Genomic DNA, 19,180 nt, shown 5'->3' on the forward strand with positions numbered 1-19,180 from the left:
AACATGTTCATTAATGGCTATTCGTACACCACATAAGGCCATTACCTGATATTTGAATTATATAGGTAAACACCAAAACAAAATACCATTATCACTATAAACTTACCTACTTGCATCAAGATGCAGCTTGCAGGGCCTCAACCATTCTTACCATATAAAGCTTCAAAAATGTATAATGTCTCGTAAATTCTGTAAAACATTTAGGTAAATACCTGAGTGATTAGACACGAATTATGAGCTTATAACTACATAATTTACCTACGTTACAAGTTAGGCTATTCGTAAAGGTTAGTTCTGATATATTAACGGTGACTTCGCAGCATTACTTACTGTTTCATTACAACTATTTCCTGTAACAGTTAAGATTAAACTTCCTTCGATTGGTATTAGTTTGCGTCGGGATATTAATATTTTACGGCGGTTTGTGTTAATTGATGATTATGGTGTATTAAATGATAAATAAAGAAATATTCTTCAACCTATGTTTTTTTTCTACGAGACTCAATAAACGTATCAAGTTTTAGCAAATTTTGTCGAACATTTGCCTATCCGTTTATCTTTGATTTTGGTCGTGAGTCAGTCTTTATATAAAGGTCAATATGCAAAATCCGTCTTTACATAGGTTGCAATACCCATTACATAAGGCTTATGTCACGTTCATTGATAAAGATACTAGTAAGTAGCATCCTAGAAATTGCAGTAGGTAACATTTTGTCAAGTGGTGAAGGATTCAAATAAAAGTAGGAACTTACTTATTTCTACTTATACCTATGTGTAGATACGATTGCTGCATCAGTTGACTGGACATGACTGACTGAACTTCTAATAATCCTTTTAAATAATGATTCGGACCTCACAATGAATGTAATGTGACTTGAAAGTGTTCATAACGTACTTTAAATACCATATTTTTCAATGATCTTCAAAAGGTGTTTCACTAAAGTATTTGTTTCACTCTAATAATATGGGAATGTTACACCGATTCTTTGCACATCATTATAAATTGATTATGATAAAGTTCCATGAATCTCGAAGGTATTGATATAAACCTGGCAAATGTCCAGGCTCCCATCAGTTACTGAGAAATTCCATGGGAAAGCCCACTAGGCCTTACCCGGAACTCGAACCCTAGACTTCATGTTGAGCAGTCACGATTGGTAGCAGTAGACTTGTTGGCAAGATTCAATATACATGCTCAAATTAGACATTATGAACTTCATTCAATCTGTCATTTTAGTGACCAATTTTCAATCCCAGTATTTTTTTAAGAGATTAGAAGGATTTTATTTCGAAGTGATGAGAAAATTGAAAGGCCCTAAGTAATACAATTTTCACTACTATGAAGTATCTGCGGGTATCTTTGTAGGTCTCTCATTTGAATTAGCTTATCTTTTTGTCCACTAGACATAATTACTATCTGGATGTGTCTGATATTGTGGGTGTGAGTCTGCAACAGGTGGTGTAAGGGGAAAGTTGTCCAAGCAAACACAAGCGTACGTGATTGAATCCATTTATTTCATTTTATTATTTAAATCATGTACTTATATTTCACATGTAGTAACATCTGCATTGGAAAATTATGCAACTCCTTTATAAAACATAGGTAATATTCACATGGTATTCAGTTCATTAATTCACTAACATCTAACGGCACGTTTCTATACAAACTTATGTATAATTTACTTATTACATAAATAAGCAACTTACTATAAGGCTAAAAGTCTTTCTTGGCTAAAACGGCATGTTTTGCCTACTAATAATACTCGAGATACATTAAAGAGAGATATTAAGTAAATTTTGTTAATGCACTGCATAGAAATCAGATTCGAACGTATAGCAATAAAGAGATTAGTATAAATTAAATAAATACTGATGGTCAAATTCCAATAAATTAAGATAAACTTATAATAAAGCTTCGCCGTAACGAGAAACAGAAAAATATAACAGTTAAGTACAAAGGAACTGAACAGAAAGGCTTAAAAACTAAAACTTTCAATAAATTAATGATTAATATCTACAGAATACTAAATATCACAGAGAAAGTACCCAATACTTAATCAACAAAACATTGTTTCGTCAAGCACTTCGAATACAACCAACATCTGTCGTGTTAGAGAGCGTGCGCTTACACACCTACCAATAAATAAGTACAACAGGACTATACCAATTGTAAATTAAATAAATAATTAGTCGAAGCGAAGATTAAGTTACGTCACAATACTGAACAAACATATATTCTATCTTTCCGTGTTCTTATTTCTTTTATCTTTCTTTTCTTTTAGTTTGGCCTCGTAGGCAGCGCATCGGACATTACTATGGATCACTTTCTTGCCTCGAGGACATCTGAACTCTGAGTACCAATTGTTCAGAAGGTTGCCGTACGCTCTGAAGGCTATGTAGTCATTCTTGAGGCACTGCGGAGCGTCAACCCTCTTTTCTAAAACCTGTAGGCTCTTACTTTTGGCTACCTGCGGTACTTGTATGTTAACAGCTACCATGTTTTCTTTTATTTCAGCAATAGTGCTGTATAATCTCGTTAGAGTTTTCCCTATCAACTCGTGGCGGGTTTTGTTGTAGCTGCAGAAGGGATCGTCGGCGAACTCGACTTCAACTTTGATGAGTAGTTGGAAGATCTCCTGGTATTCCACCAGAGACTTGTACAGCTTCGGCATCAAATACGCAAACTGTAACAAAAGAAAAACGTATTTAATACATTGATCTATTAATACATAGCTGAGATAATTATAGCTAATAATGAATACAATATAATCAATGACAAGACTAATTGGAATTTACAAATGATAGCATTGAATGAAATCCCTGATATCATTATTACGGTCATTGATAAGTCCGCTCATTGTCTACTGTTACGATTATACCCAAACGTAATAGTGCTTACGTCACAGAATATCGACGTAATGAAGGTTGTATCTTTTTTATCGATGTGTCGTGGGTTTATCTGTTCTAGTGCAAAAGTACCTTTATAAATACTCAGATTTTTTAATACATTCTTTAGTGGTGCCAGTATAGCACCTTGGGGGATACTGTTAAAGTTTTAGTCCGAAATATTTAAATGAAAGAACGCTTTAGAGATAAAATTTCGTGTTACATCTTTAAGTAATAGTAAAGGTATTCCCGAGGACATAAGAGCTATTACATCTGTCTACCTGTCTATTAAAGGGTCAGAGTGCGAAGAAGCTTATGTGTGAATTAAGCGCGTCATATCGAGGATAGTTTACGTCGCCGCAAATTCGTGTCGAGGCTACAGAGCCGTGGGCACTTGTGATCGGTATGACTATTCAAATGACGCTATTAACACTACAATCGTATTCAAAATGTATATTATACATACTTCACTAGTATTTAAACGAAATTTTACTTAACAATTCACTTTAATGGCACTTTCTAGATGATTATTATACGCGGCACGACTCTGCCTCCTTGTTTATAACTTTAGGACCGTGTCGTATCGCCATTTTCTTTATTAGAAGACAATACTCAGGTGTAAAATACTCTGGGCCCGATGGCGATTTGAAATTCAAAGTGCGTTATTATCATTTAAGGATTATTTTCAATTAATGGCCGAGTACCGCCTTTTATGGCGTTTTTGCTTTTTAATGTACGGATTAGTTTGAAAGGATGGCACGAACATAAGTTACAAGTAATTTTATTTTGTTTAATCCTAAACTTTAATGCAGGTGTGTCCAAATTTGATTTTTACGATCATGTTTTGTCAATATTGTGCTATATTCTTATAAGATTGTAGATACAAACAATAGCGTTCCTGAGCATTGCATCAAATGTTTATTTTCAGATGCAATAAATCATTTGTAATTGTGTTTGTAAATGTTGCTTTAAATAATTACGTGAAGAATTATTGTAATAAACTTTGTAGTTGCAGTTGAATGACATAATCCTGTGTTCGTTGTATGACATTCATAGTTAAGGAATTCTAGATTGTTGATGTTTAAAATTGCGATTATTTTAGTTTGTGACAGGATCATTTGATTTGAAATTCCAAAGACATCTAGAATTAAGTGAATAAGCTAGTTAGTGCTACTACTTGTATTGCAAGTTTTTACGTAAGTAAGTAATGTAGAAGAAGCTTTCGTTGCAAGTAGTTCAGTGCCACATACCACCAGTGGGAGTAGTTGAGCCACGCTGATTATCAATGACCAGATTTTATCAATCGAATACCTACATCTAAGCATATTTTCTAGTCTGCCTACTTCTTGAGTCATTTTGTTGGAATTTGTTCATACTTGTCTTAAAGCATTTTATATTATGTCAGAGACGATGTTCTTTTCGAATAATATTTAGTAAATATTAAAAAAAAACATTTTTCTTTACAATGAACCGGAACGAAAAATGATGATATACAACCATATCAATATTCTAATCCATATAGGTAAGTATTTAGATTTGGAAATCTTTAAAAGCTGACTAGGAATAATGACCAAATAGTTTTCAAAGATAAATAACTGCTTGTAATCACGTTGTTTATAGACAATGATGCGTTTACTTCGCTCTGTATATATTCCTTATGTACCAGACGAGCCGGTTCACCTCGATTCTAGTAATCGTACATAATTGTCCTTTTAAAAATGAGACATATTTCTCTATTCGTTCTTATTGTGGTTATTATGTTATCATCATAATCATCATCTGTGAGCCTTGTTTTGAATATTACTGAGTTATTAATTCTTTTTTTCTTTCTTTGTTTTTTTTTCTTTCAACAATAATTCATTAATAATTTTCAGCTTGCTTAGTCAATATAATTTATTGAAGTATTAAATCGCTTACTCACAATGACGTCATAGAAACAAACCAATCTGTAAAACAACATTCCAGGAATGTCACTTAACTTCCAAGTAATATAATAAATTCAGTAGTTTAATATGTATAAGTCACACTGAAAATAAAATGTAACTAATATTGTGAGTAACATTAACGTGCGATTCTTCCTGCTTCCACTTAGCGGCTAATGAATGAACTCATCTCATCACTCATTGTTCCCGGAACATGAACCTGAGACGTTCGGTATTTGTTTGTCTGCGCACGTATGTCACCAGCTTCCTCTAGTACCACAGACTCAATGAATGAGTGATTCACTTCGACAGATGCTAACCACTAAATATTTTCAGGTCACACATTGTTTTAATTTTGGTAGTAGACACTCTTGTCTGACTCGCGAATTAAAGCGACAGGAAATATGAATTGAAATTTTATTACCAATGCTTTATCAGCCTCTCAAGGCGTCTTATGAAACCATGAGACAACAGTCTTCATGTACAGAATTTATTTAATTCCTCGAGTATTTAGAAGGCAATAAACAATCGATTCTAAAATTAATCGTTAATATTTTACGGTTCATAAAAGCATTGAGTACAGTCGTTGCGTTTTCCCAACTATTGTGAAGGCGCGACGCCGAAGAAATTGTCGGAGCGAACGATAATAAAAGCGTCGGGCTGTGTGAGCAAATATGGTCGTGTATTAAAAGCCTGAAAACCCGACAATAAGCCGTACATTTGCCTTAAAGAGGCGAGCTTAACCTCCGAGACGTGTCGCAGACAAACGCGCCACTCCGGAATCGTAAGTTCACATTCGTCTCACTTGGACAAATAATGTGTTTTTAACATTTCGTGTTGTTTTGTTAAATCGTAAATACTGTACAAACACTAGCACCGAGCGACCGCTAAAGCCCCGGCCTCTTGTCACTGAGAAAGCGCACCGTGTTCCAACTTGTGGAATTTCTGCCCTTTATTCAAACACTGAAAATACCGGCCGTCGCCGTCGCACCATGACTCGCCGATTGTGTCAAAACAAATCCACTACAAATTAAAAGTATCCTTTGGAATTATTCACAGTGCTCTTCACTCGAAAGCTTTAACTTGAAAACTTGGAGGGTCCAATAAATTAAACCAACAAGAATCGTGTATCCACATTATTCTTTCTTCGGGCCCTCTATTTTAACGTCTCATTTGAGCAGTATTTAATTTTTAAATTGTTCGTATGTCAACTAAAGCCGGAGCGTAGAGATCACTTGAATTCTAACGCTTTCCTTTGCCCAATGTCAAATATTTAAATTTCTTAAGTGGCCGTACATTGACTGGCTGGCGAGACATAGGTAAGAAATATTTAATATTCATCGGTTGGTGCACTGTTCGTCTGCGGGCCGCGATGTTAGGAAATTATTTGGTCTGTGAGTGGCGACCACGATACCGTCCACTGTGTAAGGACATGTGACGCTCCGAATGCACACACACTTATTGTCTCGCGTCGCATTAACTTTTGTGTACTAATTAGTGGGTGACCAATATGAATACATAACAGAAAGTCTCGAACTCCAGATGTGTGTTCGGTAAATAATAAAGAGAGGCTTATAGAAGGCTCGTTAAATATTGCTTGTGTGTTTTATATTTTTACGTACCGAAACCGGTACGGGCAACCGATGAACTGAATACAATTTTTATCATAATTATAAGGTGTTGTGCTAAGATACCTACGTGTGGGATGCGTGTTAAGGCATGGTTTTAGGATCGCGTGTGCGGAGCGAAATCATGCGGTGTCAATCTATGCAAATTTCCTTGAAACATTTAACTGGCTCCTTAGTTCGCTCTGCTCCCACAAGCGCTAACCATAAGCCTCGGATTTATATATAGCCAGTATTAAATGACCCCTTAGCGTTGTACCTATGTGTTATTTCACAATTTGAGGGAACCGATGATTGGGGACCAATTTTATTTAGTAATGAATAGTGGGCGGCGTCATCTTTTTTCGAATACATCATCTAGATTAGCGTGATTATTTTATTTGTGAGGATTTCATGGTGTTTTCATTTCTAGTTAATAAAATCGAAGAATAGTATTATGACATATAAAGAGCCTATTCCGTCCTACGCATATTATGTGAAATTAAGTGATTTCGAGCAAAGTACTTCATAATGAAGTTCTATAAAACACTTAAATCTGCACCGATTTTCAAACGAGAGCGGCTTGTGAAATTAAGGGCTTGTACTTCTAGTTATTGCCCTTAAGTACAATGTGAAGTAAATAAACGCGGTACAAAGGCCGACCACATGTAATTTGGATCGTCGGAACCTCATTTAAGTTGCAACGGTGAAGCCTCGAGCACGGCTAATGTACTCGGGGATCCTTTGTCTCAAAAATAAATTAAAAATAACGTAAAAACATTGAACGGGCAAAAAGAGTGATGGGACGGACCACCACACCCTCGACGCGAGTGATCGCCCGTAATAATTACACTGTCAGTTGCACAAAAATTACTTCAAACATTGTAATAAATTGCTATTAAACGTTACGTCTTGCATCACATTTATCGATACGATAAGATCCCTAATTTGGATCAGTGATCTGGTCCACACCAACTTGCTAAAACCTGTCGATTGATTAATGAGGTCATCAATGAAATGGAAGCGGAAACATTCTTATCTGAGGTATTCGACACTTGAGATTTCTTACTCACACTGCATGATTTAAATTATGATATTATTAGGATACTTTATAGGTACCTATCTATTATTATAATGATAGACAGCTTTCAAACATGTGTTACTGTTACGGCAAAAACTTAATGTGTATAATTAATCAGTGCAAAAAGATACTCACTTTGCGTTCGGAGATGGTCGCGCCGCGTTTTTTGTAGTTGAAGAAGTGTATGTCGACGAAGTTGATAGTGGGCAGCCAGTCGGGCATGCCGTCGCGGTACTCCCGCGTCTCGTTGAGAATTCTTCGCTCCTCGTTGAAGAACCGCCTCGTGTTCTTCAGTTTCTTTATAATCTTTTTCGTCGCGTTCTTGAAGCGGTCGGCGTGGACGTTTTTCTGTTGTCTGATGAGGGCTTGCGTGTCTTTGGTCTGTGGCGGGACGGGTTGCTTCCTGTGCGGGCGCCGCCGGTGCTCCAGCACGCGTGTGTCTGCCTTCATCCTCAAGTCTTTGGTTAGTGCGAGCGCCTCGTGCTGCCGCCTCTCATGCCGGATCTTGTGCTCCAGCGTCCGCGCCTCGGATGGCATCACAACCATTGCTATTATCACTAGTACTGAAGTAGCTACCAAAAGCTTTTTGGGAAAACCTGCAACAAAAACACATACTTGTTAAATTCACTTCACAATTAAACAGGGTTTTTACAAATTAGGATAATTAATAATCATATGCAACCATAACGGTATTGATACCTTTATCTTTGCGATTGTAATTAACAAGAATCGATAAAGGGATAAAAAATCTTTTCAATCAGACGCCGTGTGTGTTATTTGCTCACGTTTCAATTCTCGTTCGTATTTGGTAAGAAGATTCCTTGAATCCATTGCATAATTTGAGAGAAAAATGATACGATGCACGTATAGGAACAAATTTAGTGGGACTGTTGACTTCAGAGCGGTATTTCCTTGGGGTCACATAAAAAATAATAAGGTGCGTGATTATGGTAACATTGCTACATACACGTCTGTACGATCTTCATCTCCGAGCACTTTCACACCGACCATTAGCCCGGGGTGGGATGCGTGAGGCGGACGTGATTTTTGTAATCAATTTTGGCTTGTGGGAAATAGCCTGTATTTTTCGGATACCATATTAAGAAAAATTAAATTCAGCAACCATGACTATACAAGTTATGGTTTTCTTTGGTGTTATTGTTTAAGCAATATTTTATGGTAGAATAATTTGTGTTATTTAAATTTATGTTTATGACAGGCAATTAATGGCTGGTAGAAATGGCTTTTCACATCTTAGCAGTGACATATTTTGAAGCGACGCGCGTCTGCGGAAAGCGTCACGCCCATTTGTTAATGTTATTGCACAAATATTCATATGTTTCGCCTTGTTCGATTTAACGTTTGACAGTTATTGAAGGTTTTGATGTTTTGCGCCGACGCCATAAAACATATTTTATGTCCCAAGCAATTCTGTTGAGGCGATGTTTTCAGACTTTTAAAAGGAAGCACCACCGGCTATGAAAGCTCAGCTTTGTTCTGTGGGAGTGCTAAAACATAGAAAGTACTTGTTGCAGTTTTTATTAGTTGCCTTTACCCGTCTAAAGAATATACCGACGTTAAGTAGGCAAGGATGACGTTGATGGTGGTGAGTTTAGAATTCGAATTAAGTAATTCGATGAATTAGAAATTGAACGCGTTTCATTTGTTTTAATTTTGATGTAATGTTTTCCCGACGCGTCCTCGGTTAACCGTAACCGCAGCTGTAATGTTTATGCTGCGGTCATCGATACTTATTGTATTTATCGAGCGCGGGTTTTCAGAAAAGCAAATCAAACACATTACATGAATTATCACATCGGCTGAACGTTACGGTGAGTTTACACTTTTTGTTACGTCACACGAGGATAAACCGAGGTTTATGGTCAGTGAATCATTAGGTCAATTCGTGTCGTTGACAATTTAATGTATGTTAAGTAAATACAGCGTAAAGCGTCCACACAAAAAATGATGCGAGTAAAAAAGTTGTCACGCTGTGTTGTGACTGCGAATCTGTGTGACAATTATTTTAGTCTGTGGGATTGTGAGTGGTCAGTGGCGTCGTCTATGTTGACGAGATCATCAAACAATGCTAACGTATATAATTGTTACCGCGAAAACCGGGTACTGGGTGACTTTTCCATCATGGGGTTTCCCCAACTGTTTACGATCTAGCCAGTCATTTGCTTCCGAATAAATATGTGGAACATGTAATATATGTTTTTTCCCATATCGTTTTTAGTTAGAACTGAGCGGTTAAATATTTTAAATGCCGTTCAAGACGTGTTATTTTTTTATATTCTTCTCTTGAAGACAAAACACAATCTAACTTAGTTTACAAGATAAATTCGCTGCAATTTGATATTCTCACAATTTCAAATATCAGAATCCCATATGACGTTCATTATTGTACAAAAAAATATTATTAACTTAATTTTAATTCGACACAACTTGAGATAAATTAAACAATTATCGTTGTCAAAAACAAAGTGGACTGAGCGATCAAATGTTGGGAATACAGAAAGCAAAGTTTGTCTGTATCGAATGACATCGCGAGCGTGTTTCAGCGAAAAATCCCTTTGATCGATTGCCGACGGCCCAATGTTGAACATTCCCACACGATCCGAGCACCGCACTCGATTCTCGATTCTCGATACATCGTTCACTTCCAAAAATGATCACTGGATTCGCTTAGACATCGATTTTTGTACTACAGCAATTAGTCATGTCGCATTTCACCTTGTGCGAATAGATGTAAGTACTTACGTGTTTCTTTCTAAGGAAATTGCGAATGGTTATGTTTACACGATAAGTTTAGTTTCTTTTGTTTACAACTGTTATGGTTAAAAATAATTCTGAATTGATTTTATTGAGCCAGTCCACTAGAAATTCATGCCATAAAAAGACATACAAGAAATTAAATCGTTATATTCATTTATTATTATTTTCCCGTCGCCTTATTTGTTCTTTTTTATGGCTGTTTACTTTTTTCTATGTCATAAAATTAAATAAAGTCAACAATTAAGTATTAAGAAAAATCATAAATAAACAAATCTGAGTTGACGGTAACTTGATAGCTTTATTAGTTTGCGTTCATTAAGCTTACCCACAAAATGAATGTCAATTGTTTACATTGGACGCGCGAATGAGCCGCACACTTGAGTTCGTCAAACAAATAATTAAGACGAAGCAGGCGTCCAAGCTTTGAATTAAAATTAAAATATAAACACACACCAGTTAAAAAGACATCCATGAACAACGCATTGATGTAGCTCCTTTGGGCAAGTCCATGTTCATGCGAACAAAATATTCCCGATAAACGAAACGTCGGAAAATGATATAAGAACTTTCCAACCGAACTAATTGTCACTGGTCGCAAAAAAACCACTCGCGAACTTTCAACACTTAAAATTAGAGCACAAGTTTTATTTTGAAATTGGAAGTCACTAGTGTTGTATTAATATTAGCACTGGATTATAAAGTGTTGTGTGTCGAGCGTGTGTCACCGAAGTGGTGCGAGGCGCGAGTGTGCGAGACCGGCGCGCGAGCAGCCTCCACTCGTTGAATGGGCACCGAAAAGCGGCACCGTACGTCAAATAGCCGGTCAAACACTATGCGAAATCCCTTACCCGCTTGCCGGAACGTGAACTTCGACCCTCTAAGAGACTTCCTTCGCACTATATTTTTTTATTGCTAATATATTTTTATGGGGCATTTTCTATTTTTCTATAGTGCAATATGCCGGCGATATATAATCATAAACTGAAGTAGCAATATTCCTTTCTATTGTTTGTGATTATTCATGATGACGTGATTGCATCATTGTTAATTCATTACTCGCAAATTGTGAAATTGAAGTATTTCTATTATTATCTTTCCTACTATCGGTTAAAGTCTGAAGAATTTGTGTTATCAATACAGGAACATTATTAATTTGTCAGTCATAATTATATGACAGTCTAAATTTTATTTTGGTTGCCATGCACAATTTCGAAATACGAACAAGATTTTCTGTACTGATTATAAAGTTGAAAAGCTAATATGTTACAATTTCAAAAAATAAAGAAGTGTTCGTCTCCATGGATGTTTGTTTCCACATCTTGTGCAAGTGAACATTTATTCGGTTAGACCTCGCCGGTGATTCATCGATGAGTCTATCCTAAAGTGAGTTTTTATCGGGCGTTAGTCGCGTCGCGCCGCTCAATACCTTCGCCAAACGTTATAATTATTACCAAATATACGCGAACATAACTCTAACATAAAATATTCATCATTTGTTTTTATTGCGTAGGCACACACAATTTGTTTATAATTTAATCAGTACCACTCAATACTTTGTACTTTCATGTATCCGATAATGAAACACTGCTCGATAAGTTTATAGATACTATAAACTGATAGCTGCATTAACATGTTTATGTAAATGAGCACCTAGATTTAGACGTTGTTTGATATATAAACAACTTTCATTTTCTTTTTCACTTGTTGATAATTGGTCATCATCGGCAAGCGAAAGAGTCCAAGGACCACATATGAAAGTAAACTGAGAGTAAAAAGTGTGTCAAGTCTGGGAAAGACTGAGTTGACACAGATAGAAAAGTCCACCTCCATGCTTGTTTCGCACAAATCCTTCGACCATTTAGCTAGAATAAAATACGTCCTTACATGAAATTGGTATACTGGTTGTTGGGAGTTCCGTCTGTGGGTGAAGTTTGTAGCATGTGGTCTGCGGTTGAAAGATATTTGAGCGAGCATCTCAGTGTTTACATTGACACGTTTTTTGTTCCGTGGTTAACAAGGCGATGCCATTGTGCGTCTGCTTAGTGATAGTGTCAATGTCGGATTATTGTCATTTTGATTTTACTTTTGAAACAATACATTCTTAACGTTAATAAAAAATTGATTTATTGCTTTGCATTAACTAATATTTTTTTTTATAATTAAGTAATAAAAATAATAGTTTATAATTAAAAAAGAAATATAGGTATATTACATAATTTTCAGTATCCAAGTACATACGTGCTTTATGTAAACGCTGGGCGCTAACACCGCGCGAGGCCGACTGACCTAGTGCGCTTGCAATATTTTTTCTGTCGCCTATACAAAGGAGTTTCCCATCGCAACAGTTTCCGATTACCGACATAATGACACGCCTTTCATTTAATACACGATTCAGTTTTTATGCTAAAATACTCTTTAATAGGCCAGGCTTTTCCGGCGGTTGTCTCATGAATGAGTCACGGAGTTTTCCGAATTTTTCGCTACAGTAAGTTCATCGGTCAACTGCTGAAAGCCCACAAGACGGTGTCGTATGACTCTTACTATTACTCATTCCCCATAGAAAGTCGTTAGATCCGCTTTATATATAACATGATTCGTCATGTCACAAATATTGAATTTTAAGTGCCACGACTGATCTACACTTTTAAATAAAACATGTTGTTTCGTAATTCAATTTCGTATTTAAACTGTATCCGTTATTTACGTGCTACCTGGCCATTAAATAGTTGATGTAAAATATAGTGTGGATTTGTCTGTATGTTTGTTGCAGAGGAAGCTTGAGAATTCCTGTTGAGATATTGAGTGAGTCCGCGCGAGTTGTGGATACTATTTTTGAAATACTATGACGTTTTGTTTTGTGTAGGACTTTGAAATATATGTTTGGATGCTATTGTTGTGTAAGTTTTTTTCGTAAAAGATATAACGCGCGAAGTAACGTGTGTTCGCTAGTAGTGAAATATTTAACCTCTAATATTACTAGGTTGATATGTTCCACGTTGTTTTAAGCAAATATTATCCATCTATCCTTCAGCCACGGCGTCCGTTACGTCTCTTATGATGATTTGTTTCTCTTTTAAAAAAGTGTAGCGCTAAAATTACCGATAAAAGGTTTGCCATTGCCGTGTAAATAGCTTTTTTGTTGAAATCTAAAGTGCTCGCTTATGATACTGACCTGGATAGACGCGGATGCAGATAATATTGTCATTATTCGTCAAGATCAAGTTCGGAGCTAAGATAAAGGAAGGATTAACATTATTTATTGCAGCATTCGTGATGTCTTGAACCTCAGTGTATTATTGTATCGAAGCCACACATGTAAGAGATAATCTACCGTAAAATTCCTTTACCAACATAGTTTAAGCAGCTAATTTAAGTTTACCGTAAACTTAAAGACTAGCTTCCGCGACAGGGTCCGCCTGCGGCCGCCTTGGCATTGCCAATACTCGAAATGGCATTGTTTGCGAGCCACAATATAAATCACACGATGTGCGCACCATTTGGAAGCTTTTACTCATTTTCAACGTACCCCTTTCATGGCACAGGCTAAAATTAATACAGTATAACCTACTCAGTAATGTTCAGTATGCCAGTTATGCGGAAGGAAATATTTTATGCTGTGTCCTTGAATTTGAAGGTGTGAAGAACAGTGTGTATGTATTGTTGAAAGTGATGTATGAATTTCTTGGCGGAGCTTGGTTTGTGTATAATTCATGGCTAATCTTGACTGTTGTGGTTTAAAAGATTGAATAGACTTGAGATTTATTGTTGTATTTATACTTTTAATTCAAAGAATTACTGAAGAAAATAAAGAAACCTTAACAGTTTAGAATGGTTAACTTAAACGTCGCTTTCCACTAATGACTAATAGCTGATTAAGGACACCGATTGACTTATCTATGAAGTTCAGATAATACCTGATTAATTTTATTAAGATGACTTAACACAATCGCTTGTCTGCACTCGTGATCAAGTGATTTTATACTTTTGTTATCAAAACTCTTTGCTATATCCGACCTCATTTTCATTTAAATATCGAACATTTTCTTTTTAAACTAGTGATGTGCAGTTCACGATGACTTTGACTAGAGATGTATCATGCATTATACAATGCTCATAATGAGTAATCACTCAACACACCGCATAAGTAATTTCCTCGTATTATCAGTTCCGATATTTCAAAGAATAGAAAGTGATATGAAATTACATCACTTCCTTCAATTGTAGGTAATATTAGGTTACTGATTTACGTGAGTTGTAGTGAACTGAAATTGTATGAAATGTCTGAATATTTTATCACCTATGACTGACAAAGATTACGTCACTAGGTAAGTCATCGTTGTGAACTAGTATAGAGATAGGTCAACATACACTAAATTTTCATTATGTTCTAGTTTTTTTTTAATGTAAGAGGGAAGTAAATGCTTACTTATAACACGCAATTAGTGGCTATTACTTTTATCGATCTTAGTAATCAATCAAACAAACAATCGATCTATTGAATATAGATGAAAGCGATAATAAAAGTAAAAGGAAAATAAACAAAACTTACTTAATCTAAAGGTATATCCTTGTCTCCTTGAGGAACATCCGTTGCAGCAACAAGTGCACATATCGATCATCTTAACATTAATCGATTTATCACAGATCATATTTAAAAAAAAAATCTTTGGCATAAACTGTCACGTCAACTGTCACTTTTAAAAAAAGAACGATCACTTCACAATTTCGAATATGGAACAGGTGTACACACGTGCGTACTTATTCTGTTTATATTCGAATTTAATTTGCGTGATTAACGGGCGTCGAGTTCAGGACACGATCTCTAGAGCGGATACGTTCAGTTCGACGCGTTACGTGTAATGTGTGTCCTGAACGGATTTCCACGGCTTTTATGTGGCCGGTCGGCGCTCCCGTGATAAAGGGTGCAAAAAACCGATTGTTTAATTTAGAGGGCCCGCCATGCGCCATTACGTCACGGATACGACGTCGATCGCGATTAGGACGTAAACTCACACATGCGCTTACGCAATAGCTTGTGTAAATAAATACATGTGCTTACAGCCGGATCCTGAAGGTATGTGAAAATGCGATTCCCCCATTCGTAAACACGAGTTTTTTGTATTATCTATTTGACTGTAACGGATATTTTTTTGATTGAGTTCTTAAAGATGATTTATGTAATTGATAAGAAAGGAAAGATTTAGATTATTTTAATTTTATTACATGGATTTATTGGGTATTAAGATAAATTAAACAATTAAGATGTATTTATGATATAGATAATTTTTTCCTACATCTGTATTAATTGAAAAATGTAAAATAAGTTAATGAACTTTTAGTTATCTTAAAAGTAGTTCATAAATAAATGTTATTTTATTTTTTAATTAAAGGTACATTATTTTTTATAGCTAGGAAGACTTAAATGAAATTACAAATATTTTTTAATTTTATTCAAATAATAATGTTAAAACTCTTTTTCTAGGGTACAAATCAATTACAATTTTAACAAATAAAACAATGAAAATAATCAAGAAGATTAAAAAATAAAATAAAATCTGAAGTGGTTTTTTATTAATAAAATCTTTCAAATCCTTAACTATACAAATGTGGCACTCACACAACCACACACCAATCATTGATAAATCTTCGCAAATCAAATCCTTAAACGGTTTATTTTTAAATTCCGAACCCGAACCAGCCATGTTAGAAAAGCGTTTAAATTTCAGCGGGGGTGTTGCTCCACCATCCCGCCTCCCGAGTCCGCCTCTCGGAATCATTCCCGAAATAGTCCCGTTCGATTGGTCGCTCAGAATAATCTCTTCGCCTATTACATGCACTCGCTTTAACTTTACTACTCGTTCTGTACTTACATGTCACGTGGTGGGGTGAGTACTTACTGGTACTTTTTGTTCCAGAATAAGACTGTAATTGGTTCGTTCGAGATGACAGCTTCTGTTTTTAAAATTCGGTTCCAAATGTGAGTGAGATACTTATGAGAAGCGTGATTTAGTCATTACAGAATAGGGACGCGAAATCTTATGTGCTGTAAGAAAAGTATTTTTTTTTATTTTTTTATTTCAATTAACATCTAATTAAGAAATATGAATGAATTTTAATATAGTAATGTATCATTATGAAAGAATTTACAGGTCAATAAAGCCAATATTTTTGAAGTTTAATTTTCCTGCTTACCGCTTCATTCTGTAATAAATAAACTGCTAATTGTTGTCATTGCTATAATTATAAATATTACCTGGACCTAATGAAGGATATAACAGGAAAAAATAGGTCATAAAAATCCCTTATACCCGACTTTGTAAAGTTAAACGTAAGTTTCCTATAGCCAGTCAGATATTTCAAGGAACGCATTCCATATAATGTCATTATTATGACGTAGGTTTCTGTCTGGAGTATGTTTACAAATAAATAACAATTTATATTACCTTAAGTACTTACTAACGTAGGTAATACAGGTTTTCCCTGAAATCAAAAGATTTATTCCTTAATAGGTAGTTTAAGTTCAACTTCAAACCAAAATTGTTGGCAAACTGATAGAACTGCTCAGGTTTATTCGTCTGTTTTTCCTAAACGCAGCTTTATTACATATATAGGTGCGTATGCAACTGAAACCGCTTACTTTTATACACATTTTGTACTACTAATCTGTGGAACTGATCCAGTTTCCAGGTTCTAAGTGAGCATTCTGGCGTGCGCAACAATTCTGACCTAAGCCATAGGTAAATAATAACAATATATATATGAAAAACAATTATCTTAAGGAGCCAGCTCCGTGGTAGTACCATAGGTATACCATAACTTAAACGAGTGAAAAGAATTAGAAATTAGAATCAGAAATAAACAGTAAACACAGTAACTATACAAAAGTACTTCGATATATTACTTCAATATAAAAAATAAAATAAACTGACATAATAATCACAGTTAGCCAATTTGAAAAAGGAACAACCTTTAAAAGGTGTCTGATTTAATTAGTTCTCCTATTTGAAAAAGTAACAGCGAACAAAAAAAAGTTTATAATAATTAGTTTGTCAATTTGAAAGAAGAACACCGAGGAAAAAAAAGTTCTTATCATTAAATTTTCTTTGGGAAATACCGTCCTCCTACTTCCGATAAAATTCCAACGCTGTACGCGTTTAATAGTACGAGTGGCAAGCGACGCGTACGCATCGATGTATCTCGTATTATCGGCGCATTGTTCGCGACAATTATCGCGATATCAGTGGCTAATGCGAACAAAAGACTTTATTACGTATTCGAGTTTGTGTTACACCGTGGTGAGAGAAATAATTGTAGTCAATAAATTAGTATTTACTGTGTTCTTTTATAAATAAAAATATACTGTAGAGGTATGCCTTCAGAATATAATATGGTTCTGATACAAAATTAAAAAAAATCAGGTTATAAGTTGTTTTCTCCACTTTCTATTCATTTTCTTCCAATGGCTACCTTTCTAGTATAATTTTCATAATTCTTAGAAATGTGTGATTAGAAATTGTTCATTTAATATTTTTTTGTTAATATCCATTTTTTTTTGGCCACCCTAAGCACCAACAAAGTAGACTTAATTTACATTTACTTTAAACAAAATTATTAAAACTAATTCATTATAAAAAATATTGTAAACACTTTTGTAATCGAGAAATCTTTTTGAACAGAAACTGACAAGAGTAAAAATCTATCCGTGACGGTGTGACAGCATTCCATGTGAACTAATTAACGCACAAAAGGCGTTCCTCTCAGGGAATCCTAACATTTGTAATATATAATGCATTCAAAACGAGGGGTTATTTCGAACATCCTGATACATACGATTACTTAGAAAATCTTATTACGTTTGGTCAGAGAAAACCCCATGCAATGGTAACTCATTGTTTATGCAAATCTGCCATTCTTTAGTAGCTCATATCCGATTGTTACAGTCTCAAAGTCCACGGTTGCTATGAGAGTCCATCTCTTGTAATAACTTAAAGGTCCTTGTTTTATATAACATATTTTATACTGTAAAAAAACTATTTTTTTTCAATTACAATCACAAGCTATTTTACTCAACAATATTTTTTTTAACTTTCAGGAAAATTGCCAACCGTATTAATTCTCGTTCATACCCTTTGGAGGGTTACAGAATTTTACATATAATATATTTATAAATCACCTATATTTAAATGCTGTTATCCAAATGCGCTTTCAAATGAGGAAAAGATTGTGTTCTGAGACCATTATTGTTCTCAGAATACACAAACTAAAAAGATCTAATCAACAAATCACAGTCGGCGGACAACAATCCTTCAAGAGTGACTTATGACCAAATCATAGGGCCATTCTGTAAAATTTTGTGGATGCCTGACATACCGATCAAACGAGATTTCGTTTATGATATTAAAAATTTCGATGACTAACCCCTAATATTAGGAGGTTATGTTCCGAGAAGTTCTCAGGTACCCGCCTAAAGGAAATGCCACAGTATTGCGTATACGTACGTATTAGGAGGTCAATGAGAGGTGTATGTCTATTGTATGGACGTGAGGTCATGTTATGCAGTAATTGTTTGATAAAAACAGTTTGCCGAAACGTGGCGTAATTTTTTTTGGGGATTTTGCGGCTTTTTATAATTATTTGTTCAAATATAGATGGCAGAAAGATTTTTCCCAGAAAGAAACCTATGACATCAATTATGTTGAACAGTGCTAGGACATTTTTGGAGTTGAAGTATTTGACGCCTTTTTTTTCAACACCATGTTGATTCTTTCCAAAAAGCTGCAAAAAAGCTCTTGGAAAATTCTTAGCAGTCCAGCCTTAGCAGTACAATGACCTTAAAATTACTACTGGTCTATTTGTGACTGTGAAGTTTGAAGGAATTAGAATTAAGCATACAAAATATGGAGCATCCT

The 19,180-nt window shown here is 35.2% G+C and overlaps 1 protein-coding gene across 2 annotated transcripts; it reads right to left on the reverse strand.

Moving 5' to 3' along the window:
• Positions 1-1,494: 1,494 nt before the first annotated feature.
• On the reverse strand, positions 1,495-15,133 carry LOC110373297 (uncharacterized). 2 transcript variants are annotated; one of them, XM_021330532.3, is made up of 3 exons: positions 14,821-15,133; positions 7,629-8,089; positions 1,495-2,684 (listed from the first exon to the last, which is right to left on the reverse strand). In XM_021330532.3, exons 1-3 carry the CDS (start codon positions 14,942-14,944, stop codon positions 2,238-2,240), a joined length of 1,032 nt encoding a protein of 343 aa, XP_021186207.2. In that variant the 5' UTR covers positions 14,945-15,133; the 3' UTR covers positions 1,495-2,237. The 2 variants fall into 2 exon arrangements, with proteins under 2 accessions (XP_021186207.2, XP_021186215.2); XM_021330540.3 differs by lacking the exon at positions 14,821-15,133 and adding an exon at positions 10,725-11,072.
• Between the last annotated feature and the right edge of the window lie 4,047 nt (positions 15,134-19,180).

Source organism: Helicoverpa armigera, chromosome 7 (genome assembly GCF_030705265.1).
Source record: "Helicoverpa armigera isolate CAAS_96S chromosome 7, ASM3070526v1, whole genome shotgun sequence".
In the NCBI taxonomy this organism is placed as follows: domain Eukaryota; kingdom Metazoa; phylum Arthropoda; class Insecta; order Lepidoptera; family Noctuidae; genus Helicoverpa; species Helicoverpa armigera.

Excerpts from the sequence above, each read along its gene's own strand:
- LOC110373297 (XM_021330532.3), bottom strand. The coding sequence starts at position 14,944 with ATGCCAAAGATTTTTTTTTTAAATATGATCTGTGATAAATCGATTAAT. Across the intron at positions 8,090-14,820 it reads AGGATATACCTTTAGATTAA|GTTTTCCCAAAAAGCTTTTG; the intron begins GTAAGTTTTGTT and ends TTTTTGTTGCAG. Across the intron at positions 2,685-7,628 it reads CGACCATCTCCGAACGCAAA|TTTGCGTATTTGATGCCGAA; the intron begins GTGAGTATCTTT and ends CTTTTGTTACAG.